Source organism: Rhineura floridana, chromosome 16 (genome assembly GCF_030035675.1).
Source record: "Rhineura floridana isolate rRhiFlo1 chromosome 16, rRhiFlo1.hap2, whole genome shotgun sequence".
Taxonomy (NCBI): Eukaryota; Metazoa; Chordata; class Lepidosauria; order Squamata; family Rhineuridae; genus Rhineura; species Rhineura floridana.
Window position 1 is genome coordinate 5756973 of NC_084495.1, and position 26090 is coordinate 5783062.

General features: G+C 41.4%; 1 protein-coding gene across 1 annotated transcript in view; it reads right to left on the reverse strand.

Moving 5' to 3' along the window:
- Positions 1-26090, reverse strand: part of ATRX (ATRX chromatin remodeler) — a 163982-nt gene that overhangs the window by 115171 nt on the left and 22721 nt on the right. The window contains exons 3-8 of the mRNA XM_061598106.1: positions 18427-18476; positions 15982-16034; positions 15327-15451; positions 5712-5831; positions 4227-4336; positions 851-918 (exon numbers count right to left, since the gene is read on the reverse strand). Of these exons, the coding sequence (XP_061454090.1) occupies positions 851-918; positions 4227-4336; positions 5712-5831; positions 15327-15451; positions 15982-16034; positions 18427-18476 (526 nt within the window). The remainder of the gene's footprint in view (positions 1-850; positions 919-4226; positions 4337-5711; positions 5832-15326; positions 15452-15981; positions 16035-18426; positions 18477-26090) is intronic.

The following is a 26090-nucleotide window of genomic DNA, read 5'->3' on the forward strand; positions in this document are numbered from 1 at the left end:
AATCCCTGTGTCTACTACAGTGAAAACAGGAGGGATTTATTGCTGTCACAAATATGTCCTTTCAGGTAGAGCTATTGACATATTTGCCTCAAAACATAGAAGGTTTTGCACCCCTAAATCTACACACTCCCCGCTCAGTTTGGTTGCAGCAGTTAAATAATGCTCATGAAAGTAAATGGGAACACAGAGGACGTGAACAGAGTATTTTTCTGCATATTAACTTTCAATTTCTTACTCCAGTTTAGAAATCACTTAACCACCTTTCCCCAGGCTAGATGCCCTCCAGCCATTCTGGACTACAACTCCATCAGCCCTCGACAACAAAACCACTAGCTAGGGCTGACAGGAGTTCTAGTCCAAAGCGCCCAGAGGACACAAGGCTGGGAAAGGCTGAATTAACCAATTAAATGGATTATACTTTTACTAGCTAGAAGAAAAATGTACAAAATGGTATACCATAGCCATAGAATTTTTAAATTCAACTATTAACATTGTATATAGTGATGCTACTTTAACATAATATCAATAATTTAGTTCAGAATCCAAAGAGCCATTTCAAGCTTGGGCTTTTGACTTTTTTCTTTGAACACCAAAGCCTTAACGTAACAAACCACTTCTGACATTCAATTCAGTTTCAAAACCATGAGAGCATAGTGCCATCTAAGAAACATAAGTCCAGAAATCCCCTTGGATGCAATTAACTTGCTGCATGATTCTTTAGATTCTGGCTATACTTTAAATACTAGCAAACAGTTAAAGGAATGCATTCTCTAATGCTGATCATAATATACCCAGATATGCTCCTCTTCACCTTAAGTTTGATGATATGGAAGAATTTTTATACACCTACCTACACTGTTCATCCATTCCATCTGCATCACGGCTTATGTCATCACTCATATAATATTTGAAGCAAGTCTACGAAGAAAATAAATTTCTTCTTTCAGAAATGATAACACCATTATGGACTATATGCTGTATGCACTAGATCTTATTATTGGCCTCAAATTGCTATTAAAGTGAATAACCTTTGAACTAGAACAACACCATAAGGCCTCCTTTTTCTCCCCTTTTTTGATATCGCACTTATTTTTGTGACACATTGGCCCAGTTTACATGCATCACTGAACCATGCTTTACTGAATCCTGAAAAGACAGAGGTGTCATATGTCCAGAGTTTTCACATCCTGGAGATGGGGAGAGGGCCTGTTCTGGATGGGGTTGCTCTTTCCTTGAAGGAGCAGGTCCGCATCATGGGGGTACTCCTGGATCCAACATTGTCACTGGAGGCTCAGGTGGCCTTGGTGGCTAGGAGTGCCTTTTTCTAGGTCTGGCTACTTTACCAGCTTCGGTCCTTTTTGGACAGAGATGTCTCGGACACAGTACTCCATGCTCTGGTAACTTCCAGATTGGATTACTGCAATGCATTCTACCTGGGGATGCCCCTGGAGACGACTCAGAAACTTCAAATGGTCAAAAATGCAGACGCAGGTTCCCTTTAGAACTCATATAATGCCTGTTTTAAAACAGCTCCATTGGTTGACAGTTCGTTTCTGGGCCCAATTCAAGGGGCTCACGTTAGTGTTTAAAGCCCTAAATGATTTAGGTTCCAAATATCTGAAAGATCACCTCCTTCCCTACAGGCCCTCTTGGGTGTTGAGATCAGCAAAAGGGGCCATTTTGGTAGTTTCGCCACCATCAGAAACTGGGGGTGGTGGTGGCTCAGAGGGCATTCTCTGTGGGAACCTCTAAGTTCTGAAACTCCCTCCTCACAGAGGTGCGTCTGGCACTATTCCTATACAATTTTCGGCCAGTGCTGAAGAGGCACCTCTTTACCCTGGCCTTTGACCCCTGAGATGTATATGTTCAGGACCCACCCTATTTTTTTGTGATGTGACTTTAGGATGTCTTAAAATGTTTTTAAGGATGCATTTAAAAACTGTTGTGACACGGCAGGCAATTAAGAATAATAATATTAACTACAATAATACTTCATGAATGGAACCATGCATCCTCTATGATGTTGATGAACTCCAGGTTTCAGGGATTTATGGGAGTTGTAGGCCAACAACATCTAAAGGGCCACAGATTCCCCATCCCTGGCCTAGTACTTCATGGACAAGCTTCAATAAGCATGCGCAGCGCTTTAGGTTCCCACATACACACCATCTTTTCACATGGCCTGGAAGAGGAGTCTGCCAAGTTTAATTTCTCTTTTAAAGAACCTCAACTTAGTGTTATGATAGAACTAAGGATCCTGGTTTTAAGCTAGCTTCATAATCCATGGTCTGAAGCTGGCTTATTATGGAATTGTTTTAAGTCAGAATTCCTGGTTCAAAACATTATGCTAAACGAAGGCTCTCTAAAAGTGACACTAAATTCCACTGAAGTCCTCCTCCCGGGCATGTAAGAGAAGACATGAGCCTGACTCATTCATCAAGCAACTTGAGGCTTGGTTAAAGACAGTTTACATTAACACATCTTCAGAATATCTGTGCCATCTTCAAAAGGATGTTTATGTTAGCTTATGGTCCAAAGCTTTCAATAATCAGCTGTATCTATTAGGCATTCCTATAACATTTTCTTCATACTCAAGGCCACTGCCAGGCAAAATTTATTCTTAACTTGTGTATTAAGGATATTGATGCACAGTGTTCCATGTAAACTGCTAGAAAACAAATACGCTCTCCAGTTTTCATGCTTTGTCTTTTGACTTTTCTAAGGGTCATGCCAATTATTTGGATAACCTGACTATTTCCAAATATTGGCTAGGGTTAGATTTACTTGTCTTACTTCTGCTGTATTGGTTTGCCGTTATTTTGGGTACTCCATATGAAACAAAGGGCTCTGCCCCCACAGGGATGGGGCAACAGAAACATTAATACATGTTTTTTGTATGAAACTTTTACAGAGATGAGTAAAATAGGTTGCTTCTCCCATCCTACTAAAATATCCAGGAAGGACTTTTGAATGGTATGTGGCCAATTAAGTGGCTAAACACAAACAAAATAATGGAATCAGTTGCTCAGTTTTGCTTTTCTGCTGCAAAACTTTGTAAAGACATTTTATCAGGGCTGTGGAGTCGGAAGCAATTTTGGGTGGAGTCGGAGTCGGACAGTAGAAAAATAGAGGAGTTGGAGTCGAAGGTTTGGTGTACCAACTCCACAGCCCTGCATTTTATTAATTTAATTGTATCTTGATTTTTTCCTGTCCTTTGTTTGTAGAAACTATATATTTTAATTCTGTGTATGTTGGAAACTGTATGGTTTTAGTGTTTTGTTTTTACACTGTCTGTGACAATATAATAAAATTTGTTGTTGTCACTTGTCCATGTAGCACTAAAGCAGGATTTTAGGGTTATGTGAAAGCAAAAAATAACCTCCCCCAAAATTATGCCATCTCTCAAAAGTACTATAGACCTTTACTTCTCCATAAAATGAATAGGTAAAACCCCAGTCAAAAACTGGCCATCCATGCTCTCACTTCCATGGGATAGAATGGCAAAGTAGAAAACTGGCTTTTCTACAGGACTATCAAAATGTCCAGTATTACATTACCATCCTGGCTTTCAATGAAAAAATGCCCAAGGTGGCTAACAATGAAATTTACAATAGAACAATACGACAATGGATTGGGGGCCTGGGGCACAGGGAAAGGACTTGCATACTGTAGGTATCCGGTGGAAGCAAGGAATGAGACACACAATACATATGTATGTCCTGTGTGCAGAGATGCATTCAAGTTGGCTTGTTTCAACAAACCATAGGTAACATTAGCTAGTTTGTCAATCCAGACAACAAATCAAACTGAGAAGCAAAAGCTTTCAAATTTCTCCTTGTAGCCATGCGGAAGGAGGGGAAGGTACTGAAGTCCAAAACTTGTTGCAGTTCATCCTCATCATATTATCAATATGCATCTCCCACAGACCTCTCTCTCAGTGAAGACAAGGCCACCCGGTATTTTGTATGGACAAGGTACATATGTTGCCATCTCTATCCCAGTGTTCCTGTACAGTATTTTACATCTTATCACAGGAGTAAAAGACTGTCACTCACTTTTGTGACAGAAACTAAAGGGATGTATCCGGTATTGTGGGAATGGAATTACCTGTCACCTGCCCTAATGAACCTGTTTTCTTGTGCATAGCTGTTTTTGTCCTGAGACTACATGGAAATGGACTTCTATGTACACACATGAAGGCACACACACATCAAATATTTACATACCTTACATATAAGTACTTTTAATGTGGGGTGTCTATAGATTGAATCCTTTTGAAAATGATTCACCTGCTGACCACAAGCTGTACAGCTCACAATACCATGTAGCCCTTCCTCTATAAAAAAAAGTTAGAAGTACCATATCAATTTTTCTTCTTCAGAAACCTACCTTTTCCCCAACACAATTTTCTTCCATATTTTTTAGAAGGGCAAACTATTCTGAGTGGCACTCTTCTGTAACATTTATCAATTTCAGAAGTATCTTAAATGCTAAAGAAAACTGTTGCAACCAGTTAAAATTTCTCCCTCCTGATTAAATTAGCTACATTTATTTATTTATTAATTATTTGATTTATATCCCACCCTTCCTCCCAGCAGGAGCCCATATGGAATGGCACAAGCAGAATATTCAATAAAAAAATATTCCAGCATTGCTATAAAGTGCTTGGACTTCACATGTAAGGGTTTACTTCATACACTTATTAATATTTATGCTCCAAGGCTGTAATCCTGCATTCAATTTTGCAGACAATTTAACAACTGCATTGGGAGTTGTACTGGTTCAACAGGGTGCAGAATTGCTACCTATATTGGCAAGTGTAAATAAAATCTTACATTCAAGTCATAATGGAGCATGATCTTCTTGTATCATATTAGTAATATATTAGTATATTATTTATATTGATATTGAAGTCCTTAATTACTCATTGCAACCTTTTTTAAAAAACCCACTAAATAGCAAGCATGGATTTCAGGCTCCAAAACTGAAGTTGCACTTTATGTGTGGTAAATCATGCTGAAGATTCATCCCCAAAATGTGCCCCAAACTCTGTTCATCTCTCACTATAATATAATTAATAAGTTAAATATCTGATGAAGGATAAAACCCAAAAGGTGTCACTGAGCGACTAAATTTCTATCGGTAGCAGTATGAAGAATTCACCTTGTGAAACTGGAAGGACCATCTCCAGGGACCAACCCTAAATTACTGTCCAGCTTTATGATTATTATTATTATGTCACACTTTTGAATCTGTTGTATTCTGAGATTCTGGTGTATTGCATGATTATATTTTTGGTCTACTGACTGTAATAAATTCCTTGGTTTATAATTTATAATAGATTGCTAGTGTAATGCTGTGTTAGTGCTAGAGCCCCCAAACTTGATGGGGCTTTTGGTGGCCCTTTGATCATGGTGCCATCAGCAGCCTGCCCTTTCTCCTTCCTCCTAAAAATCCTATAATGGTCCAGCTGCCTTTGCCTCAGAGAAGCACTGGTGAAACACTCCTGGCATCCACGGCTGCATAAGAACAAACTGCCCTGCTGATCACACCAAGGAGCCATCTCACTCAGCATTCTGCTTCTAACAGTGGCTAGTCAAATGTCTCTGGAAAGCTCACAAGCATCAAGAATGCAGAGGTAAGACACACCCGTTAAAGTCAAAATGGAATAATTTAAATGCATCACTGAACTTAATTCATGTTGCATTTACCTCCACGCTTCTTTTGAGTTTCAGGTTTCATTCTAGCAGTATTTCTGTTCCTAAATTCAGGTCCTTTAAAGTCATCTTTGTCTTCATTAAGTACTGGTTCTGGCTGTACAACTACTGTACCTAAGATGACAGTTTAAAAATTACACCAAAAAAATTAAAATGCAGAAACCCAATATAAAGATCTAATAGTGTATCCAAATACACAGCAGGGATTTCCTATACTCTTAATGCAAGGATGGCTAAGTCATCTTGACCTAACAATAAGGGCATTCTAGTTACACAGTACATGTGCTCAGACATAATTCAGTGCATACAAATATATATATTAACATACTATATACAAAACACAGAAGAGAGATTCCACACATTCATGTTCTATCTCTATTACTTACAACTTGAACGTAGTTTTGGCAAGGTCACCGGTTGACCAGAAATTTTTTTGTTGTGGGTTGTATTTAGCCTGCAGACCATTAGCTGTCTGTTCTTACTCTTATGTACAGATATCCAGGTGGCGCTTCTGATTCCTTTCACCCCAAATCTTAGGTTGAAAGTAAGAGAGATGAATTGGCCATGTTCCCCTTACCCTCATTCCCATGAGATAGCCAGGGAAGTTGCCATTATATTGGCAGGCCACTCCAAACAACAACTAAATGTTGTGGGAGGTGCACTGAAGAAACTAACTGCAGCAGCTGCACATGGTCTCTCTCTTTCTCTCAATAAGATTTAGTAATACAAAGCATGGACCACAACATCACCAAGCTGCATGTTCCCCAGCTGTTTTATTGGCTGCCACTTGAGGCAGTCAGGAAAGCCACAAGAGTGGCAACATGTTTTGTATGTCTAGACTTTACCAAAAGAGTCAAGAGGCGATAGCTAGCAATCACCCAACATCTAATCCTAATCCAACAATGTTTTTATTAACTTTAGAAATGTTTTGCGAAGAATTATCTGCCTTGCATCCAACAAAGCTATCACAGAAATAAAATAACGCTTTCATAAAAAAATCTGCATTTTTACTTAGATGTATTGTTTTTAAACATCAAATGAATACACATATATTCATTTTTATATGCACGTTGCCCAACAGATGCAATGGGAAGCCGTCTTTTAGGAATATAGGAAACTGCCTTATACTGACTATTGGACCAGCCAGCTCAGTATTGTCTACACTGACTGGCAGTGGCTCTCCAGGGTTTCAGGCAAGGAGCCTCTCTCAACCCTACCGGAGATGCTGGAGATTGAACCTGGGACCTTTGGCATGCAAAGCTGATGCTCTGCCACTGAGCTATGACCCTTCCTGCTTTGGGAATGAGCTACAACGCTCTAGCTCATGTGCTCCTCACTCCGTTTGTGGCCATGAGGAAAAGTCTGGAAGCTGATCAGAAACCATGGTTTGATCCTGGTTTGTTTTCCCTGTCTAGAGAGCTTAAACAAACCACAGTTCCGAATTCAGAACTTACAAGGAACTGTGGTCTGTTTAAAAATGGAAACGGTCTCACCTGAAAGGTGGTTTTCCCAGGTATCATGCCATCATCACCACCTAGTGGCCAAAAGCAGGAATACACAGGAGTAAAGATTTCTGATGCTCCTTCCTGTCTGATCCCAGTCCATTCCAGACAACTCGCACTCAGGATCCACATCAACTCGGAAGAAAAATTAGTTAGGAGGAGCAGCACAAATGATTAAAATCCCACTTGACTCCCAACTAAACAGACAGACTTAGCCACAGCAAAAAAAACCCAGTTTTTGAACAATTTCAAACAATGCAACTTGAAAACAGATAAACATACGCAGATCAGATCTCAAACAGAACAGGCACACTCCCCCCCCCATCAGGGAGGGCCCTGATGGCATGATACCTGGGAAAACCATCTTTCAGGTGAGACCAACGGTCCATTTTCCCCAGGCAGCATGCCATCAGGAGGCACGTACCAAAGCAGTCCCAATAGGGTGGCCCTAGGCTGCCAAAGGACAATACCTGTTGTAATACACGCCTACCAAATGAGGTGTCTGCAGAAGCATAACAATCTACTTTGTAATGCCTAATGAAAGAATTTGGAGTAGAACAAACCACCGCTCTGCATATATCCACAACAGGTTGTGAAGGCAGCCATACCGGTCGCTGACCTAGTGGAATGAGCCGTGATGTTCTGGGGCACCAGACCACTAAGGGACTCACAGGCCAGGGTAATGCATATAGCCAACGTGACAGCATCGAACTAGTAACCCTCCTGCCCAACGTCCTTGGCTGAAAAGAGATGAACAGAGATTGCATGATGTGAAAGTCCTATCCTGGCTAGACAGACTTTAAGGGTTCGAAGAACATCCAAAGAGTGCCAAGCTTTCTCAAGAGAATGGCTTGGTCGAGGGCAGAAGGGGGGCAGCACGATGTCCTGGCTGCAATGGAAGGCGGAAGACACCTTAGGATGAAAGGCCGGATCTGTGCATAACATTACATAGTCCTTGTGAAAAACCCATAGTTGACGGGTGGTAGATAAGGCTTCCAGATCAGAAACTCTGTGGGCAGAGGTGATTGTAACAAGGAAGAGCACACTGAAGGAGAGCAAGCATAGTGGAACAGATCGCAGGGGCTCAAATGGATGATGTTGCAGAGCTTGCAGGACCTTCTGAAGATTCCAGGAAGGGAACTGATGAGCTACTGGTGGTAAGAGATGCCCCCTTTAGGAAATGCTTGATCAGGGGATGAGATCTGAGAGGAGCCTGACCTGATCATGCCAACATCGTTGAAGAAATGGCCAAGGCCTGTCTGTGCAGCGTATTTGGCTGCAACCCCATGGAGAACCCCCTATGGAGGAAGTCCAGCAGGCACTGGACTATAGAGCTAGATGCATACATCTGCCATTTGAAGCACCACTTGGCAAAGGCCGACCATGTGCTTTGACATATACGCATGGTGGAGGGGCATCTAGAATCCAATAGAGTCGCAATGATGTCCTTAAAAAGTCTTAAAATTGTTGAGTGATACTGCTCAACATCCAGGCTGTCTGCCTCAGCCATTCAGGGTCCAGATGGATGATCGGTCCTGGAGAGAGAAGATCCGGCTGCAAAGGAAGATGCCATGGATCTCGAATTGAGAGGTTTAGTAGGTCTGAGAACCATGGTGTGTGTGGCCAGAAGAGTGCCAACAGAATCATCTGATCCTGATCCCAACAGGGTTTCTGGAGGAACTGGAGGGAAGGTGTAGAGGAGTCCTCTTGCCACAGAATTTATAACTCATCAGCTGCTTCTGCTCTCGCTGCTGGTACCTTCTGAATAACAATGGGAGTTGTATGTTCTGAGACAAGACAAAGAGGTCTATTGCAAAGTTTCTGAACCAGCAATGCAGCTGCTGGAACACCTCAGGATGCAGTTTCCACTCCCAAGGTTGGATCTGCTGCCTACTGAGCCAGACTGCAGTGGTTTTTAGTTAGCTGCTAAGATGCTCTGCCCTCAGGGAAAGTAGGTGACGTTCAGCCCAACTGAAGATGAGGATCAATTCTGATTGTAGTGCCTTTGATCGTGTGCCCCCTTGATGGTTCAAATGCACCTTCACACTGACATTGTCAGTCCGGACGAGAACATCCGTCAGCGGAAACGTCTGATGAAAATTGAGGGATAGCCGCACTGCTTATAGCTCCAACAGGCTGATGTTTGGGGATTGTTCCGACACTGTCCAGGTCCCTTGAATGAATAGGGAACTGAAGTAGGGCTGCCATCCAGAAGACTACATCTGTTGTAATTAGGGTCCTCTCGGGTTCCCTTCAACAGATTGATGGGCAGCATCCACTAACAAAATGACACCCACAGGGGCAGAGAAAGTGGCAGTCTTCTGTGCCTGAAATTGGCAATGTCCAGTTGGAATGGTAGGAGCACCCACTGAAGAGGTATGACAACAGGCCCCAATATGGATGGCAGAGACAAATAATCCCATGGCCCTGGTGAGAAACATGACATCCACCACTCTCCAAGACTGTACATGGTGAGCTGTCTGGATGGTAGTCGCTATCCTTTCAGGGAGAGGAAAAAACATTGTGTGAGCAGTATCCAATATGGCCCCCAGATGCTGAATACATTGTATTGGATACAGATGGCTCTTTTCTGGATTGACAAGGAAGTCTTGGTCCCTCAAAGCTGCTAGTGTGATTTTACATGGGCCTAAGCCTGAGTCCTGGTAGGTGCCCTTATTAATTGGTCATCCAGGTAGGGATAGATGTGTATACCCTGGTGCTGGAGGTGTACTACCAGGGTCGCTATCAGCTTCATGAATAAACGCTCTTGGGGCCAAGGAAAGATTGAATGGTAAGGCCCGGTATTGGAAATGGTTCTGGCTGTAAGCAAACCTCAGAAGGTGCCAGTGGGCAGGTAGGATGGGGACGTGGAGATAGACCTCCTTTAAGTCTATAGAAGCAAGAAAATCCCCTTCATGGAGGGCCTCCACAATAGATCAGGGGACTAGAAACCAAGCCCTATGAGGACAGACTGAAAGAACTGGGCATGTTTAGCCTGGAGAAGAGAAGACTGAGGGGAGATATGATAGCACTCTTCAAGTACATGAAAGGTTGTCACACAGAGGAGGGCCGGGATCTCTTCTCCATCATCCCAGAGTGCAGGACACGGAATAATGGGCTCAAGTTGCAGGAAGCCAGATTTTGACTGAACATCAGAAAAAACTTCCTAACTGTTAGAGACATACGACAATGGAACCAATTACCTAGAGAGGCAGTGGGCTCTCTGACACTGGAGGCATTCAAGAGGCAGCTGGACAGCCATCTGTCGGGAATGCTTTGATTTGGATTCCTGCATTGAGCAGGGGGTTGGACTTGATGGCCTTATAGGCCCCTTCCAACTCCACTATTCTATGATTCTATGACTCCATCTTGAAACACCAGCATCTGAGAAAGGTGTTGAGAAAATTGTGATCTAAGATTGCCCTCCACAAGTGGTCTTTTTTGGGCACGGCAAACGAGATGGAGTAAACACCTGAGTAGGAGTCTTCAGGATCCACTGGTTCTATGGTCCTGATGGAAAGCAGGTGACTTACAGCTCCCGACATCACGGAGTGCCTTTCTGGAGATTTGGAGAGGGGAGAGGGAAGAAATCTGTGAAAAGGAAGTTCCCGAAATTCTATGGAATATCCGTGAATCACGGAGTCTCTCACCCAAGTGTTCACGTTTATGTGCCTCCACATGCTGGCAAAGTGGAGAAGCCTGCCCCCAACTGGAATGGCTTCAGTACTGGTGTTGTTGGCATCTTCCCCAACCAGGGATGGGCGGGAGCTTCTGATGTGCAGAAAAACTAGCATTGAGATTGCATGGGGAAGCGCTACTTGTTCCAATACCCTAATGATGGACTGAAGTCTCACCCCTACCGCTAGACCGTGGGGCCCGAAAGGACTGCTGAAAGGACTTGTAAAGGTAAGAGGAAGACATGTGAGCGGCTCGACAGTCCTCTCTCTTAGTTGTAGCCAACCCAGGCTTGCTCTTATCCTTAGGATTCACTAGCCCAGCCTTGAGGGCTTTATCCCCAAAGAGCATGGACCTGGAATAAGGGACTGTGGAAAGGTTAATCTGAGCTGTACTGTCAGCATCTCAAAGGCATAGCTAGTGTGTATGACGAGCCACCACCCCGGTGGACATAGCTTTGGTCATGAACTGGGTGGCGTCAAGTGTCGAGTCTGCCACGAATGAGCAGTCTTGTGCAGCTTGACTAGAGTCTTATGGAGGCGAATTGGATTGGGCTGAGGATCCTCCAGTAGTTCATCCAATGACATCATGGAAGCTCGGATGGACAGCAACAAGGGAGAGGGCCTTCTCAGTGGTAGCCCCCATATTATGGAATGATCTTCCTGATGAGGTGCACCTGGCGCCAACACTGTTCTTTTTGGAGCCAGGTCAAGACTTTCCTCTTCTCCCAGGCATTTTAGCACGTGTTTTTAAATTGCTTTTTAAAAATGTGTTTTTAAATTTGTATATTTGGTTTTAATGTTTTTAATTGTTGTAAACCGCCCAGAGAGCTTCGGCTATGGGGCGGTATACAAATGCAATAAATAAATAAATAAAATAGAAGCTCTGGTAATCAAGGAGGAATTGCAGGATGACAGGATTGTACATGTGGTGGCATCATGGCTCTTCCTGAGGGCAAAATTCAGCCTGTGCTCAGAAGCATCCTTGAATTAAGAGTCCCCCTCTTTATTAAGAGTCCCCCTCTTTACGGAGAAGAGATTTGAGACGAGACTCAAAATGGGCCGGTCTACAGCAAAGACTTTTAGGAAATCCATAAAGTCAGGAGCTAAAGAGTAAAATTTATTGGCAAAAGCCCTCACAAGACAGTCTGTCCAGGAAATCTGGAACTGGAAAAGCAAGGACAGCAGTCTTGGGGGCCTTTAGTACCCTAGCACCCTTGACAGGAGCAGGCAATGGGTTGGGTTCTGAACTTTCCAGCCCCAATGTGGTAAGGGCTTTACGGAATAGAGCATGATAATTGGAGGCTTGAAAAAGTTGATGTGATAGATCCTCCTCCCCATCCGACTCACCACTCCACTCTGCTTCCACTTCAGCCGTGATGAATGGATCCAGTGGATCAGCCTATGTATTAGCAGAATGTTGAACCCTGTCCTGAGGACTGTCAAACAGATTAGGAGATGATGACCGTTGTTGCTCAGATGGAGGTAGAGTAGGAGCTTGGAGTGCAGGTGCAGGAGAAGGCCTTTGAAGTTCAGCAGAAAGAGCATATCCGAACTGAGAAAGAGAAGTCTGAGAGCACTCAAGAAGGTTAGCTAACTGAGTGGAGGCGTTGGAGACCAATTGGCAGGGAAGAAGCACAGTGGCCTTCCCAGGTTGGTCCAGAAACCCTTCTAATTCCTCATCAGAGGAGTCCATGGGTGATTGAAAAAGTGCCTCTAGCCTGTGTGATCGGTAAGGCTGGTCCTGCGTCATAGCCTTCGATGAGTCGCCTCAGGAGATAGGGATGCTGACATAGCGAGCCCTCCATGAATCTTTCTGCTTGGCCAAGAGAAATGACTTCTTGGTACATTTGGAGGCTTTGGAAGACTTGGGAGGATTTGTGCTTATGCAACTTGGATGAGTCCAAGGCCAGAGATGCTGATGGGGTGGATGGCTGTTGAGATGGCTGCTGCTACCTGTTATAGCGTTCTGCTGTTCAGTTGAAATGTCCGTAAGAGCAGCATGAGATGACCCAGCCATGAGTACGCACACACAGTAGAAGGGAAAGGTAACAGGCATTAGCTTGATATACTCCTGGTTAATCCAACACATGCACAGGTAGAGGGGTGTGGTGCGTTAGTGAGGCTAACAAGAACTGCACATGGTAGCGGGGAATGGTCTGACCTCTAACTGCAGCCAAAGCAGAATCAACCACCCACAGTAGGGGGGAGTGGTTGAGCTCTAAATGCAGCCAAGGAAACAAAAAAAGAAAAAACCTTTAAGTGTGTCCAGAAGACGGAAGATGTCTGGCACGCAAATACAGACCAAAAAGGCAGCAAAACAGAATTCAGTTTTTTTAAAAAAGGATATTTTTGTGTTGTCAAAGGAGGAAAGGCTAAAAGGAAGGAGGCACAGAGGGCCCAGTCTAGGTACAGGACAGCCAGAGGACAACCATCTCTCTCTCTTTTTTTTTTAAAGTGGATGAGAGGCAAAGAGGTCAAAGACCAAGGAGGCTGATTACAAACCGATAGGCTAGCAAATTGATTAAAACTTGCAATTGTGGCAAAAGAATGAAGACAAAATGGCGGCCGGGAGAAAGAGACTGTCAGGAAGCCAAAATGGTGGTCAGAAGAAGGATCACAAGGACACAACCAGAGCCACAGCCATGAGCTCCGGAGGGATCAGTGGCTGTGGGGATGGTTAAGCCGCTGACTGCAGTGGCAGTCAGCAATCCCTGGACAAGGACCGCGATCGTAAAAAGACTGTGATCGGGCACATGCCACAATAGGCTGGGCAGAGAAGCTGTGGCTTCCAGACAACTGGAGAGGGAGAAAGAGAAAATGCAAGGAGGGGGAAAGCCCTGGTCTGCAAGGTGTTTTTTTTTAAGAAATAAAAAAGGGATCAAAAATACGGAATCAAACGGAACAAGGAAGATAGACTCACAAAATACACAATACAGGAACAGACTCACAAAGAGCTAAGGCAGAAGGATCCAAAGGCAGGAATGGACTGGGATCAGACAGGAAAGAGCATCAGAAGTCTTGACTCCTGTGCATTCCTGCTTTTGGACATTAAGTGGTGCCAATATCCTCCTAATGGTATGCTACCTGGGAGAAATGAACACTTCTGACCTCCTCGTGGCCATGAAAGTGGTTAATTGCCGCTTGTTCACATAGCAGGAAAGCATGGTCTTGGCTCAGTTCAGACCCACAGGAACGAGACCCTTTAAAACATTAGTTGTTGCCATCATATCTAAAAGTATCTGCAAAATTACAGATTCTAGTTCAAGCAGTAGCAGGTGGCATCTGAAAGTGAAGAACTTTGGATAGGGAAAAAGTGTTGGCTTCTTTCAACAAGCTAAATCTAAACTTTGATAGTATTAGTGCAGAAAACCTAAACCAAGAGTGGCTAATCTTTGGCCTTACAGATGTTGCTTCCCAACAACCCTGACTACTGGCCAAGCAAGCTGGGGTTGATGGGAATTGGTCCAACATCATCTGGAGGGCCACTGGAGGGCATTACTGGATCCTTACAAAAAGTCAAAGCCATAGCTGATGTTTATAAATGCTTAATCGATCTTTGAAGGTAGAAGTTCAGGAGCTTACAGAAGTGCAGAATAGGGAATTAGAATGCATTGTATAGCCTAAACAATGGGAAATTGCTTTAGATTTGAAATTGAGCAAAAATTAATATTTTGGGTATACCAGACTCCACAGCTGCCTAATACAGAGAAATGTTAGAAGTGGGAGGCATATGATGTGAGCTTGTCCAGTGACAAGTCCAGCTTGTCTATTTATACTGAAGTTGCTGTTTGTATCAATTTAATATGGGGATTAACGGCAATACAACAGAAGTGGATTTTGCAAGCCCTTATGGTTGCTAAGAGACTCATACTTTGAGCCTGGAAGGTATTTCTTATAAATGTCAATGTTGTGTGGATACCTATTTGGACATCTGAATGGCTTATGTCAATTTATATGTTTAACTTAAGATGAATGTACTGATGATTCTTGTATACTTAATGTGAGCTGATGGTGGTTATTACTATTATTAATTTATTTTTATTTCCTTCTTTTTTTATATATAATTCTTTTTCTTCTCTTTTTTTCTTCTTTGTTAAATTTGCAAATAAAATAATAGAAAAACTTCTGGAGAGCCACAGTTAACCACCCTTGACCTAAACTATTAAAGTTTTAAAACAAACAGGAAAAAATGTTTTAAATAATGAGGAGTTCAAGATCTTGTGACTCTGAAGCTTGTAGAAAATCCCCAGTGATAAGCCCTTGACAAAAATAACAGAAATAAATTTTATTAGTTTTATCCTCGTGTCCCCGAATTTCTAAGTTTCAGTACTTCTAGGTATAACGTGCCGGCAGTTTCCTAGATAGATTTAATATACATCCATCATATAATGTTTTGCTTTGAATGCTTGTTAACTTATGAAATAAATTACCTTTAGGCAAGCTTTTCATATCAACTTCATTTTCCGAGTTTTCATTTGAAATATCTTGATTCATAGTTTCATCTAAGATTTGTTCATCATCCGTGCCAACATACTTTGTTACAACTGTAGGTTTCCTGCATGAGCAGCAGATACAAATGTTTATACCACCACCAGTAATATGATGCTTTAACAAGCAACTTCCTTGAATCTTAGGCAAAGTGTATTGTTGCACAAGTTATATCTCCTTAAATTAAAACATTTGAGATAACAGAATGTAGTGCAAATTGTGAAGAGTAAAAAAACAACTTCTTAGCATTGTCAGAAGAGGCAATATAACAGCCAGTGAAACTGAACTTTAACAAGCGTATATGATGCACACTGGAAATACAAGTCTAGACGACATTGAGGTATTCATCAGCTACCATCACTGAACGACAGTCATATCTGACTCATTCTTAAAAGCTATCTAAAGCTATTGTCTGAAATATAGTTGACTGAATGACATGAATTAAGAAAAGCAAATACCATTATCCATAATATCTGCATATACTTCAGTTATATCACTTCTTAAAATGGTTATTATGGATTCTGACAGGCAATAAGCTCTTCCTCCAGAATGACTCAAGCAAGTAATTCAAATAGGTAAATACCACATCAAACTAACCTTTTGGAACGTGATGATCCTAATGATTTGGATCTTTCAGAAGAGCTACTACCCTAAACATGAAAGGAGGAGGAACACAGAATTGCAAGCCTTATACAAAAATCCAAAAAATAATCATCCTTATGCATACACATCAATTTAAATATAACTTCCTATAAAATTTAAGGACAACTCTACTTTTATATTTTACATACAGTGTATATTTCAGTTGTTAGACAGCAGATACACTATGCCTGCAAACAGGGCCAGTTCTAACGGGCAGCCAGGTGGGGCACTGGCCCGAGGAGCGCTGGGGCTATAGGGGCCCCTCTGCTCCCCTTCCGCAATCCGAGGCAGCAATCCTGCCACGGATAGCAGGTCAGGAGCTTCAGAGTCGCCTGCCCTTCTCCCGCTTCACCTACCTTTGCCTCTGTTGTTTTTTACGGCTGCACTTGAGCGCACTGCGCACACAGGTTTACCATCAATCAAGATGGCGGCTGAGGTTTCCCTAAGGGGCTGAAGCCTCTGCCGCCATCTTGGTTGATGGCAGCAATGTGCATGTGTAGCATGCATGCGTGCCATCAACCAAGATGGTGGCAGAGGCTTCAGCCCCTTAGGGAAACCTCGGGCGCCATCTTGATTGATGGCAAACCTGCGCGTGCAGTGCGCGCCGTTGAAAAAACAGCACAGAGAACAGCACAGTAGAACGGGGGAATGGCGGGTGGCTTGGGATCTCCCGCCCTGCGATCCGCAGTACCAATCCTGCCACGAATCGCAGAAGGGGGGTGCTGGGGCCCAGGGCAGGCTGGGGCTCAAGGGCCCCGGCATGACTGGGGCCAGCCCTGCCTGCAAATGTATATAACTGGGCTGGTGCATAAAAGTAAAAATGATCAAATGCTGTGGAATTAAACAACTGTATACAGTAGGGCCCCGCTTTACAGAGCTTCACTTTACAGTGCTTCACTAATGCAGCAGTCTCAATTACACGCAATTAAACTAAAGTCCCACTCATACGGCTCTTGTTCCGCTTTTACGGCGGTTTTCGAGCGTCATGCACCATGCTATTCAATGAGTTTCGCTTTTCAGTGGTTTTTGCTTTTCAGCGGGGGTCCGGAACGTAACCCGCTGTATGAGTGGGGCCCTACTGTAAAAGTCAACACTAGGCTCAAAGTCTCTTAAGACCCACCAGCTCCTTTCAGTCACGTGAATCAGGTGCTGCAAGGGCAGAAAGGTTTGTATATCCACAAAGGTCATACTGGAAAGGATATTCTAGCATATAGCTTGCATGAATACTGTAAACTCTAGTTCAGAACATACAATCTTACTAGGTTAAGTAATCCTAAAATACATAGTATTTTAATCTCCCACAAAATTAAAGTCCTACTTAAGATGCTTAATGGATATGAACGATAAAATTGTAATCTCTAGAACACAAAGCAGACATTGAGGCTGATCTCAAAGGGATGGTGCTGAGGTAAACACTGAGGGAACAAGTTATCCTAACTATGGTTACTAACCACAGTTAACGTGGTTTGCCATCAACTCACAGGGGAAATGCACATTCCTGAGACCAACTCCCAATCTGTTAACTGTTCTCTTCTCCCAGGGATTTGAATGTTAAAACATTATTGTACCCTTGTGGGCATTTTAAATGAGTATTTTTTGCTGGCCATGCATATGCTGTGTGTGACAGGGCATATCAGTTTATTAATCATCATTAGCGGATGATTACTTATAGTGTATAATTATCCACTCTAATTTTTTGCAAGTCACTGTGAGACTCGTTTGTGGAAAATAATGGCTGATCTGCACTGGCCCAGTATTCCTATAAAATGGCAACACAGGATACTACCTAGTTCATTGGGTACACATGCTTTCACCACCAAGTAAAGATCCTTAAAAAAAAAGGGGGGGGGAGTAAAAAGCTCTACTTGCATGTAAGCATATTCCAATTTTTATCCAAGTGATAAAATATACGAATGAGCTCTAATTCACATTTTAGTACTATTTTAAACTGGAGCAAAGAGCTTGATCTCATCAAAAAATGAAAAAAGGAATGCAAAAATACTGAATTTATGTCCTGAATAGAATATAATTCCTAAAGTCTTATATCGCCCTGTTTTCAAAATACAAAAAAATAAAAAATAAAATTAATTTATTGTTTTGTATGCTGTGAGCTATCTGGATCATTTCTTATCACTGGCTTATTCAGTTATATTTATTTATTATTTGATTTATATCCCACCCTTCCTCCTAGCAGGAGCCCAGTGGACATCTTATAGTGGACATCTATCCTGGGAATTGCCAAAGGTTTAATGCATTTTAATCAAAATCATTTCTAAATAACCTTCATACAACTTCACACTCACACCCAATAGGGAAAGTAATCTAAAAGATATGGGTTCCTATCAAATCAATCACCACTTTCTGCAGCCGTTTTCTATTATTATAAACTAAGGCACTTACCTCTTCCCTGCTGTTCTCCATTGAAGTTGGAATATTTTCAGGCATTTTATCTGTAAGAAACAAAATAGAAGATGTCCACATGTAAAGATAGCTAATAATTCTCCAAAATTATGATTACACTGTAGGCACAGTACTATATCCCACAGAAATCTCCACCAGCTGCCTTGGGTTGTATTTAGTGCTATATCAAAATCAGAAACCAAACTCTAAAAACCAAGGATTGCCTCTAGAAAATAAAGTTGGATTCTCTCATTTTCAACGGCAAATACGTGAATAAAGCCAAGCTGAAGTAGTATGTTCCTCAGAACTGCTTTACTGAAGGGTGGTGCTTACTTGCACTCTTCAATAAATATGGTTGCCAGACTCACTGCGGTGATACTCACAATTTTCCCAGCTCAAAAGCTGGGAAAAAGGCGGGGGGGGGTGCTGCTGCCTGAAGGTTCATAGAGTTTGGTGATATCATATCCTCCCTCAGCATCTCTCTCTCTCTCAAATGTTGCATATTTTATGTGTTTGGGTGGAATACTTGGAAAAAAGAGGAAATTCACTTTGAGACTACTTTTGGAAGGAAACAAAGAGGAGAAATTTCTATGCTGCCATGACATGAAGCTCCTGTGTTGATTTAAGGTGGAAGAGAGACTCGGGAGTACGCCTTGGGACTGGCCAATTTGGGTGTGAAAAGGAGTGAAAATCTACTTAAGAAGACTTCTTGTGAAGACAGCTTGGTACTTCTCATTGTAGGACTTGTCACCACTTAGGAGTACCTTCCCCGTCTGAATGGACTTGATGTGTATGATATAGAAATAAGTCTCAAATAACTCCATGCTAGGAGGAGGGGAGCATGTTTACATTACAGAAATAAGTCTAACGGAGGAGGAAATTTTGTTTGTTCTTAGTTTTAATATAGTTTTGGTTTGATATTTTAATATTCAATAATTTTGATTGTTAAATTTTAACATATTTTAATGGGGTTTTCTTGTCTTAGATTTGACTATGAAAGGTAGGAAAAGATGTAGCTCTCTGAGCAATCTGGTGTCTCAACCGCCTTTTAAACAGTCTAAAATTGACGACTTTCTGCCTTTCAAAAGACCTAAACTGAAAGAGACGGCCTTTACTATTCCAGTCACGAATAGCATTTGCTGAGGATAACGAGCCTCCTCCTCCTCCTCCTAGAGCTGGCTAGGCTCCTCCTACACCTCCTAAGGCAGAGGCTACTAAGCCTGAGCCTTTTCCCTTTGACTTATCTTTCACAGAACTTTTGGGAAACCAGTGCTTTTTGGTGGCTAATACAACACAAAATATCTATTCCCAATTAAGAGAAACAGTGACGATCTTAAACCACTTAGCCTCTCTTGCTCCAAGCGGAAGTTTAGCTTCTGGGAATCTTACTGCTTTCAATCATCCCCCAGTAATGGCAGAGAAAGCTACCTCTTCAGCCCAGTCTAAATCATCAGCTGACCAAAGAAAGTAAGCAGCAACGTTTAGGGGGTACAGGACTACATCTGGTTTTACAGGCATACCAGGTTGTCCTAAATACTACACCCTTTAAATGGAGGTATGCCATGCTGGGATTCAGTTCAGATGGTTAAACATCACCTAAGGCAACCATTGGGGGTTAGATTCATTTACCTGAGCTGTTGAATTGCTGCCTTCTTTACCAACACACACCAGAGTTCTTCTTAGTTTTAGCAAAACAGATATTCCTACACAAAAGGTTTTTGCTTAATTCATTTGGTATTTCTCCTACAAAATTTTTTAAAGATCTATCCCTTAAGCCTCTCTTTCCTAACAGGAGACATGGTGGTGCCATAAGAGGTTCTGGCACCAATTCTAATATTAAGGGTGTCAGTTGGAAAATGTAAACGTACTGCCTTCAAGTCGATTCCGACTTATGGCGACCCTATGAATAGGGTTTTCATGAGGCTGAGAGGCAGCGACTAGCCCAAGGTCACCCAGTGAGCTTCATGGCTATGTGGTGATTCGAACCCTGGTCTCCCAGGTCGTAGTCCAACACCTTAACCACTACACTATATAATATAAAAAATAGGAAACAATCTATCCAGGGTATTCCGTCAGGCGATGCAGATCCAAAAAGTACTAAATATGTTCAACAGACCACCGTGAAATTTCCATCTACCCATAGCACCTAATTTACAACAGGATCTAACAATCTCATTAAAAGAAAGCCCACATTTAATTAGATGGGATGATCCCACATCTACTGACTTGCCCCGTCTATAGTTATTCCTTCAAATCCTTCACATCTGGAATTAGAAAAGGCAAAGATATACCTTCTGTATCTCATTCATTACCCCAGGTCAGATATGACTTCTGGGAATTGGAGGTGTCCCATCTCCTTGGTTCCTTTTCTGCAGTCCCACAGGCACAGCAGATAAATATCACAGAGAGATTAAATACAGTTAAAATTAAGGTTCTGAGACTTTTTATAACTAATGGGAAATCAGATAAATCCCATGAGTATTTAACAGTTCCACTGCTAAAGTGCTCTCCCCAGTCTGTATAGACAAGAAACCAGAGCAAGACAGAGCATTTAAAACTATCAATCTCCACTCTGAGGAAGGACTGGTGGTTAAGCCTAATGCTCCTATAGTAAATGCTGGTGTCGCTTGCTCAAAGGATTCGGTTGGTCTCCAGTTTTTGGAATCTCATGAATTAGGCTCGCCTCCTATTTCTAACTCTCCTTCTAGGCCTTTTAATAAGCAGATTTTACCAATTAAGAGTGGCAGTGCTTTTTTAGATCGGGAAGGTGTGTTGGAGTAACTTAACCCTATTGACTGACTCCCTAAGACACATAACCTTCCACCTTTGGCTCAGATGTCTCTCTTGGAACATAGCGGGTTGGAAGGGGAAGATTAGGGATGGATCATTTATTAATTCTATCAAATCCTTTGATATTGTTCTGCTGCAGGAGTCCTGGGCTTGTGAACAGATAATATTCAATGGGTATATTGCTACCTCGCTGGCAGCAACTAAATCTTCAAGTAGAGGTAGGCCCAGTGCAGGATTGCTTTGTTTGGTTTCCACATCCCTTAATGTGGAGGTTCTCGCACTCTCTAGCTGTGGAACCATTGCTATGGCAACCCTAATTAGTTGTTTTCAAGTTTTACTGTTCAACATCTATGTCCCTCCAGCTACATGTTATTCTGGCAAGAAAGCCCAGTGGGAAGAGCTAGAATATGCAAAGTTTCCATTAGCACAGGTCTGAATGGCTGGTGACTTTAATGCCCAGCTCAGCCCTGATGATGATACACTACCAGGATCTTGACATCTTAAAGGAATTGATCATACAATAGGGCAATCTCTGTATATCAGAAACTCTAAGGATGTTACAATAAATTTTGCTGGCACATGCTTAGCTCTTGCATGCTGCGATAACAAAATTATTTTGAATGGAAGTACTCCAGGTGATATGATGGGTGAATTTACTTTTAGTTCCTTGTTAGGGAGTAGTACTGTTGACTATGTCCTTGTCACTCAGTCACTCAGAAGGGCAATCCAAGCTTATATTGATGATCATACAGATAGTAATCAAAATCCATTAGTGACATTAATTGAACCTCCCTTAAAGATTCATTTGCCTACTGGACCTCCATTATTTGACTCCTCTCTGTCTTGTGTGAGAAGGATTAAATGGGCTAATAGGAGAGTGGGTAAGTTCGCCTCTTTTATAGAATCCTCTGCCTGCCTCCAATTATATCAAAACATTCTAGCCTCTACCAGTGAAGAGAAGCTGTATCACTATGAGGCACTTACTTTTGATATTCAAAGGAATCTAGGGGGCAGATAGCTCTTTGGCTGGTGGTAAATATCACAGGAACAAGAGCTGGTTTGACCAAGATTCAGATTAGCCAGGTTTAATCCATATACCGTAATAGAGGTAATAAACATCTACCTGAAGTGTACTATAAACTGAAACGAGAACACAAAGCACTTATCATTCAAAAGAAAATAGCTAAAGAGAGCAGGAAATGGAATAAGCTACTATATACCACACAAAAGAATGAGAGTAGATTTTTCTGGCAAATTGTTACAGGGGCTCTCTCAGAGCAACAAGAACACCCTGCTTGGTGTATTTCCAACTATGAGTGGGAAATATATTTTTCTCCAGGATCCAAATAATTTCTTATCGTGTAGTTTCCAATTGTCCTGATGCCCCAGAGTGGCAATCTGTTACTCATGGTGAAATTATTGATTTGATTACTGAATTTACGTCTGCCAAAGCTCCAAGCCCAGATTCTATACCTCCTGATCTCTTAAAATCTAATCCTAAATGGTGGACTCCCCTATTAGCAGCTCTATTTCCTTTTATTAATAACTCTATTAAGATTCCAGATATTTGGAGTAAAGCTATCATAGTTCCCATTTTTAAGAAGGGTGACAGTTCCAATCCAGCTAACTATTGCCCTATTAGCCTTCTTCATTGGGAAACTTTATGCCAGGTATTTTAAATGTAAGATTTTAACTTGGCTGGAGGATAATAGTATAATAGGTGAAGAACAAATTGGGTTTAAAGCTGGCAATTCAACTTTAGACCACTGTTGTGTGTTAGCTCACTTGGCAGAGAAATACACTTCATTTCTTGGTGGTAAGCTTTTTACTGCCTTTATTGACCTTAAGTCTGCTTTTGATTTAGTCTCGAGGGAACTGCTATGGTCCAAATTACATAAAAGTTCTATGGACAAGCACCTACTGTTTATCATCAGATACCTGTATAATCAGACCTCTAGTCAAGTCAGATGTGGGCAGCAGGGACAAGTTCCAACCTAATCCCTACTACAAGAGGTGTAAGACAAGACTGTATTTTGGCCCCTTTCCTTTTAATTTATTTTTAAATTATTTGGCTTCTTACCTCTGCATTGTCAATTCCCATGCTCCCAAACTGCCAAATACTAAGATACCCTTACTTTTGTATGCTGATGATGCTGTACTGTTGTCACTTTCCAGAATTGGCCTAAACCGACTATTGTCTGCATTTGGGACCTATTGCTCTGAGAACAGCTATCAATTATAGCAAGTCTAAAGTTTTGGTTTTTTCTAAAGTTCTGAAAAAATATAAATGGACTTTAAATATATCATTAAGCAAGTTGCCCATATTAAAATATCTAGGCATACAAATGCAGAGCACTGGATTTTGGTCTGAACAATGAAGGCAGGCAACTGACAGCAAATTTTAGTCAGCAGCTGATCCTAAGATTCTTTTTTATGCAAGGTGTTCAATTTATCCCTTCTGCAATTCAAATTTACAAAGCCAAGACTCTGGCCCAATTTACTTATGGTATTCCTATTTGGATATTGGGATATAATGCCCAAACTGAAGAGTCCAGTCTGTATTTTTAAGGGAGTTATTGAGTCTTCCTTCCTGTGTGGGGAACGCAGCAATTTATATGGAAGTGGGTATTCAATCAGTCGAATGCAAGGCATGGATTGATACCTTTAAATGGTGGCTACGGTTACACTTCCTGGCAGTTCCTAGTAGCTATCTCTTCTTACTGCTTTCAGATTCCTGTGTCACTCGGATGAGAGTGATGGAGAAGAAGCTACTTAGGCTAGGCTTCTCTGTGGAAGCTGTGGGCAACTATGGACTTCAGAAGGCCCAATTTCTTGTTGTTCAAAGATCAATAGACTTAGATCTACAACATCTAAGAACAGCTGCTAACAAATCTTATTCCCCGTTACTCTATAGTCACTTTACCAACTATGGACTCACTGCAGCTTCATATCTTCCTACGTTAACCATCCCAAAGTACAGAAGAGCATCTACCCTTGCTCGCTTTAATGAGTTGCCACCAGCACTATTAGAAGAGCGATTTAGTAAGATCCAAGTTAATGAACAGATATGTCCCTGTGGCGCTGGAACAACAGAATATGCTGAACATATTCATTTGTATTGTAACATGTGTAAGGAATGCAGAAAGAAGATAATTTCCCCATTATTAACAGCCTTTTCTGGAAGTAACTCCACAACCTTAGTACTAAACAGTTTAAGGGATGTATCCTCTTATATCACGCAAAGGGTTTCTAAGTTTATTATGATTTCAATGCAAATCAGGAAAAAATGTTCTTATCCTCCTGACAGAGGGAATTTTGTAAAACTGTATTTTGTTCTTATGTCCTTTTTTAAACTATCTTTTATATATTTCACATAACTTTGCTGGTCTTTGACCATAATAAATAAATACAGTACTATTGGATTGGAATTTTTGCTTGGCCAAAATATATATCTGCAGTTTGTGGAAAAGAGCTATTCTCCTATGCAGTAATAGATAATCATCATATTGTTAGCAACAATATTTGCATAAAAATGCTAGTCAAGCAGATTGTTTGTAGCCAGCAGCCATTTACAATATAGATCACAAAAAAGAATCAAAAAGTAAGTAAAATCACATGAATTTTCAGAATTGCAAATTATCAACACTTAAAATTATAAAGTTCCCCAAATCATTTAAATTAAAAAATCCCCATGACAGTTGACACTGTTTGGGGTCAAAATGGTATCCCATAATTTTCATGCCTAGCACACATAAAGCCGCTCTATAGTTAAGCTTGATTACATTGGCCACCACCCATCTGATTATGAGATCTGATTGGCCTTTGGAAAAATTCTGGAATGGAGAAATCTTTTCATAGATGAGCTGCATAAAGTGCAATAACTGTTTTTGATCTGGCCTGATTGAATACACAAAGATGGTCATTTGTTGGCCTATTAAAGAATTTACTGGTTAGATATTCTGTGGGCATAGCCTAAAATCTGAGATGAATAAACACATATCTACCAGGAACAGTTAATTCTCACAGATAAACAGCCATTTTATGATCAGATTTAATTTTAATATAAAAAACTGAGGACTTGGATAAAAATGTAATTAAAATAAAATTAGAAGTGTGAATAGATATTTTCAGATCAGAAAAATTCTACCTTGGGCAGAAGTCTTCAACAATGCAATGTACATTTTATGAGTCAACTGAGATACCTATAAAATCTAGCTTCTCAAATCCCAGGTGAAAACTATCAGAGAAACTAGTAATCTAAATTGATATTTAGCATCTTATTTAATCAAGTAATGTGAAGACTGCAAGAATTATGACAGAATAAAAAGAAAGCCCAAAGGCTGCAATCCCATGTTCAGCACAACACTTTTATCTAATTGAAAAGATGAGTGTGATGTGAAGCCAGGTTTTGTCTTCATACCAAGCAAAGTGATTTAGAGTCCTATATGCACTCCAACGTTCACAGACCTTGTTCATCTGTGCAAGGACACCCTGCTCATTTCAGTGGTGGAACCAGTGCATACACAGCATGGCTCCCTTCACTGAAGGGAAGCAATAGCAGGCAGGGAAAATTTGCATTTGAGTATATCCTCAACAGGAACATATTGAGATGATTTTTTTTTTTTTAGAAAGTCACTGATAGCAGTATTTCTATTTTTCTTCTTAGCATTATTGCACTAAACCCAGGAATGTAAAACACTTCCATGGCACCTGCAGTTTTATCAAAAGCCGCCATCAAAAAGTGCCACAAGACTTACTTATGTTTTTCAGACCCCTAGAACCAGCATTACATGTCTCCATTCTTGGACAACCATGCTCCTGTCATTTTTCCAGATCTTACCAGGGATTTATTTTATAGTAATTAACAATATCAT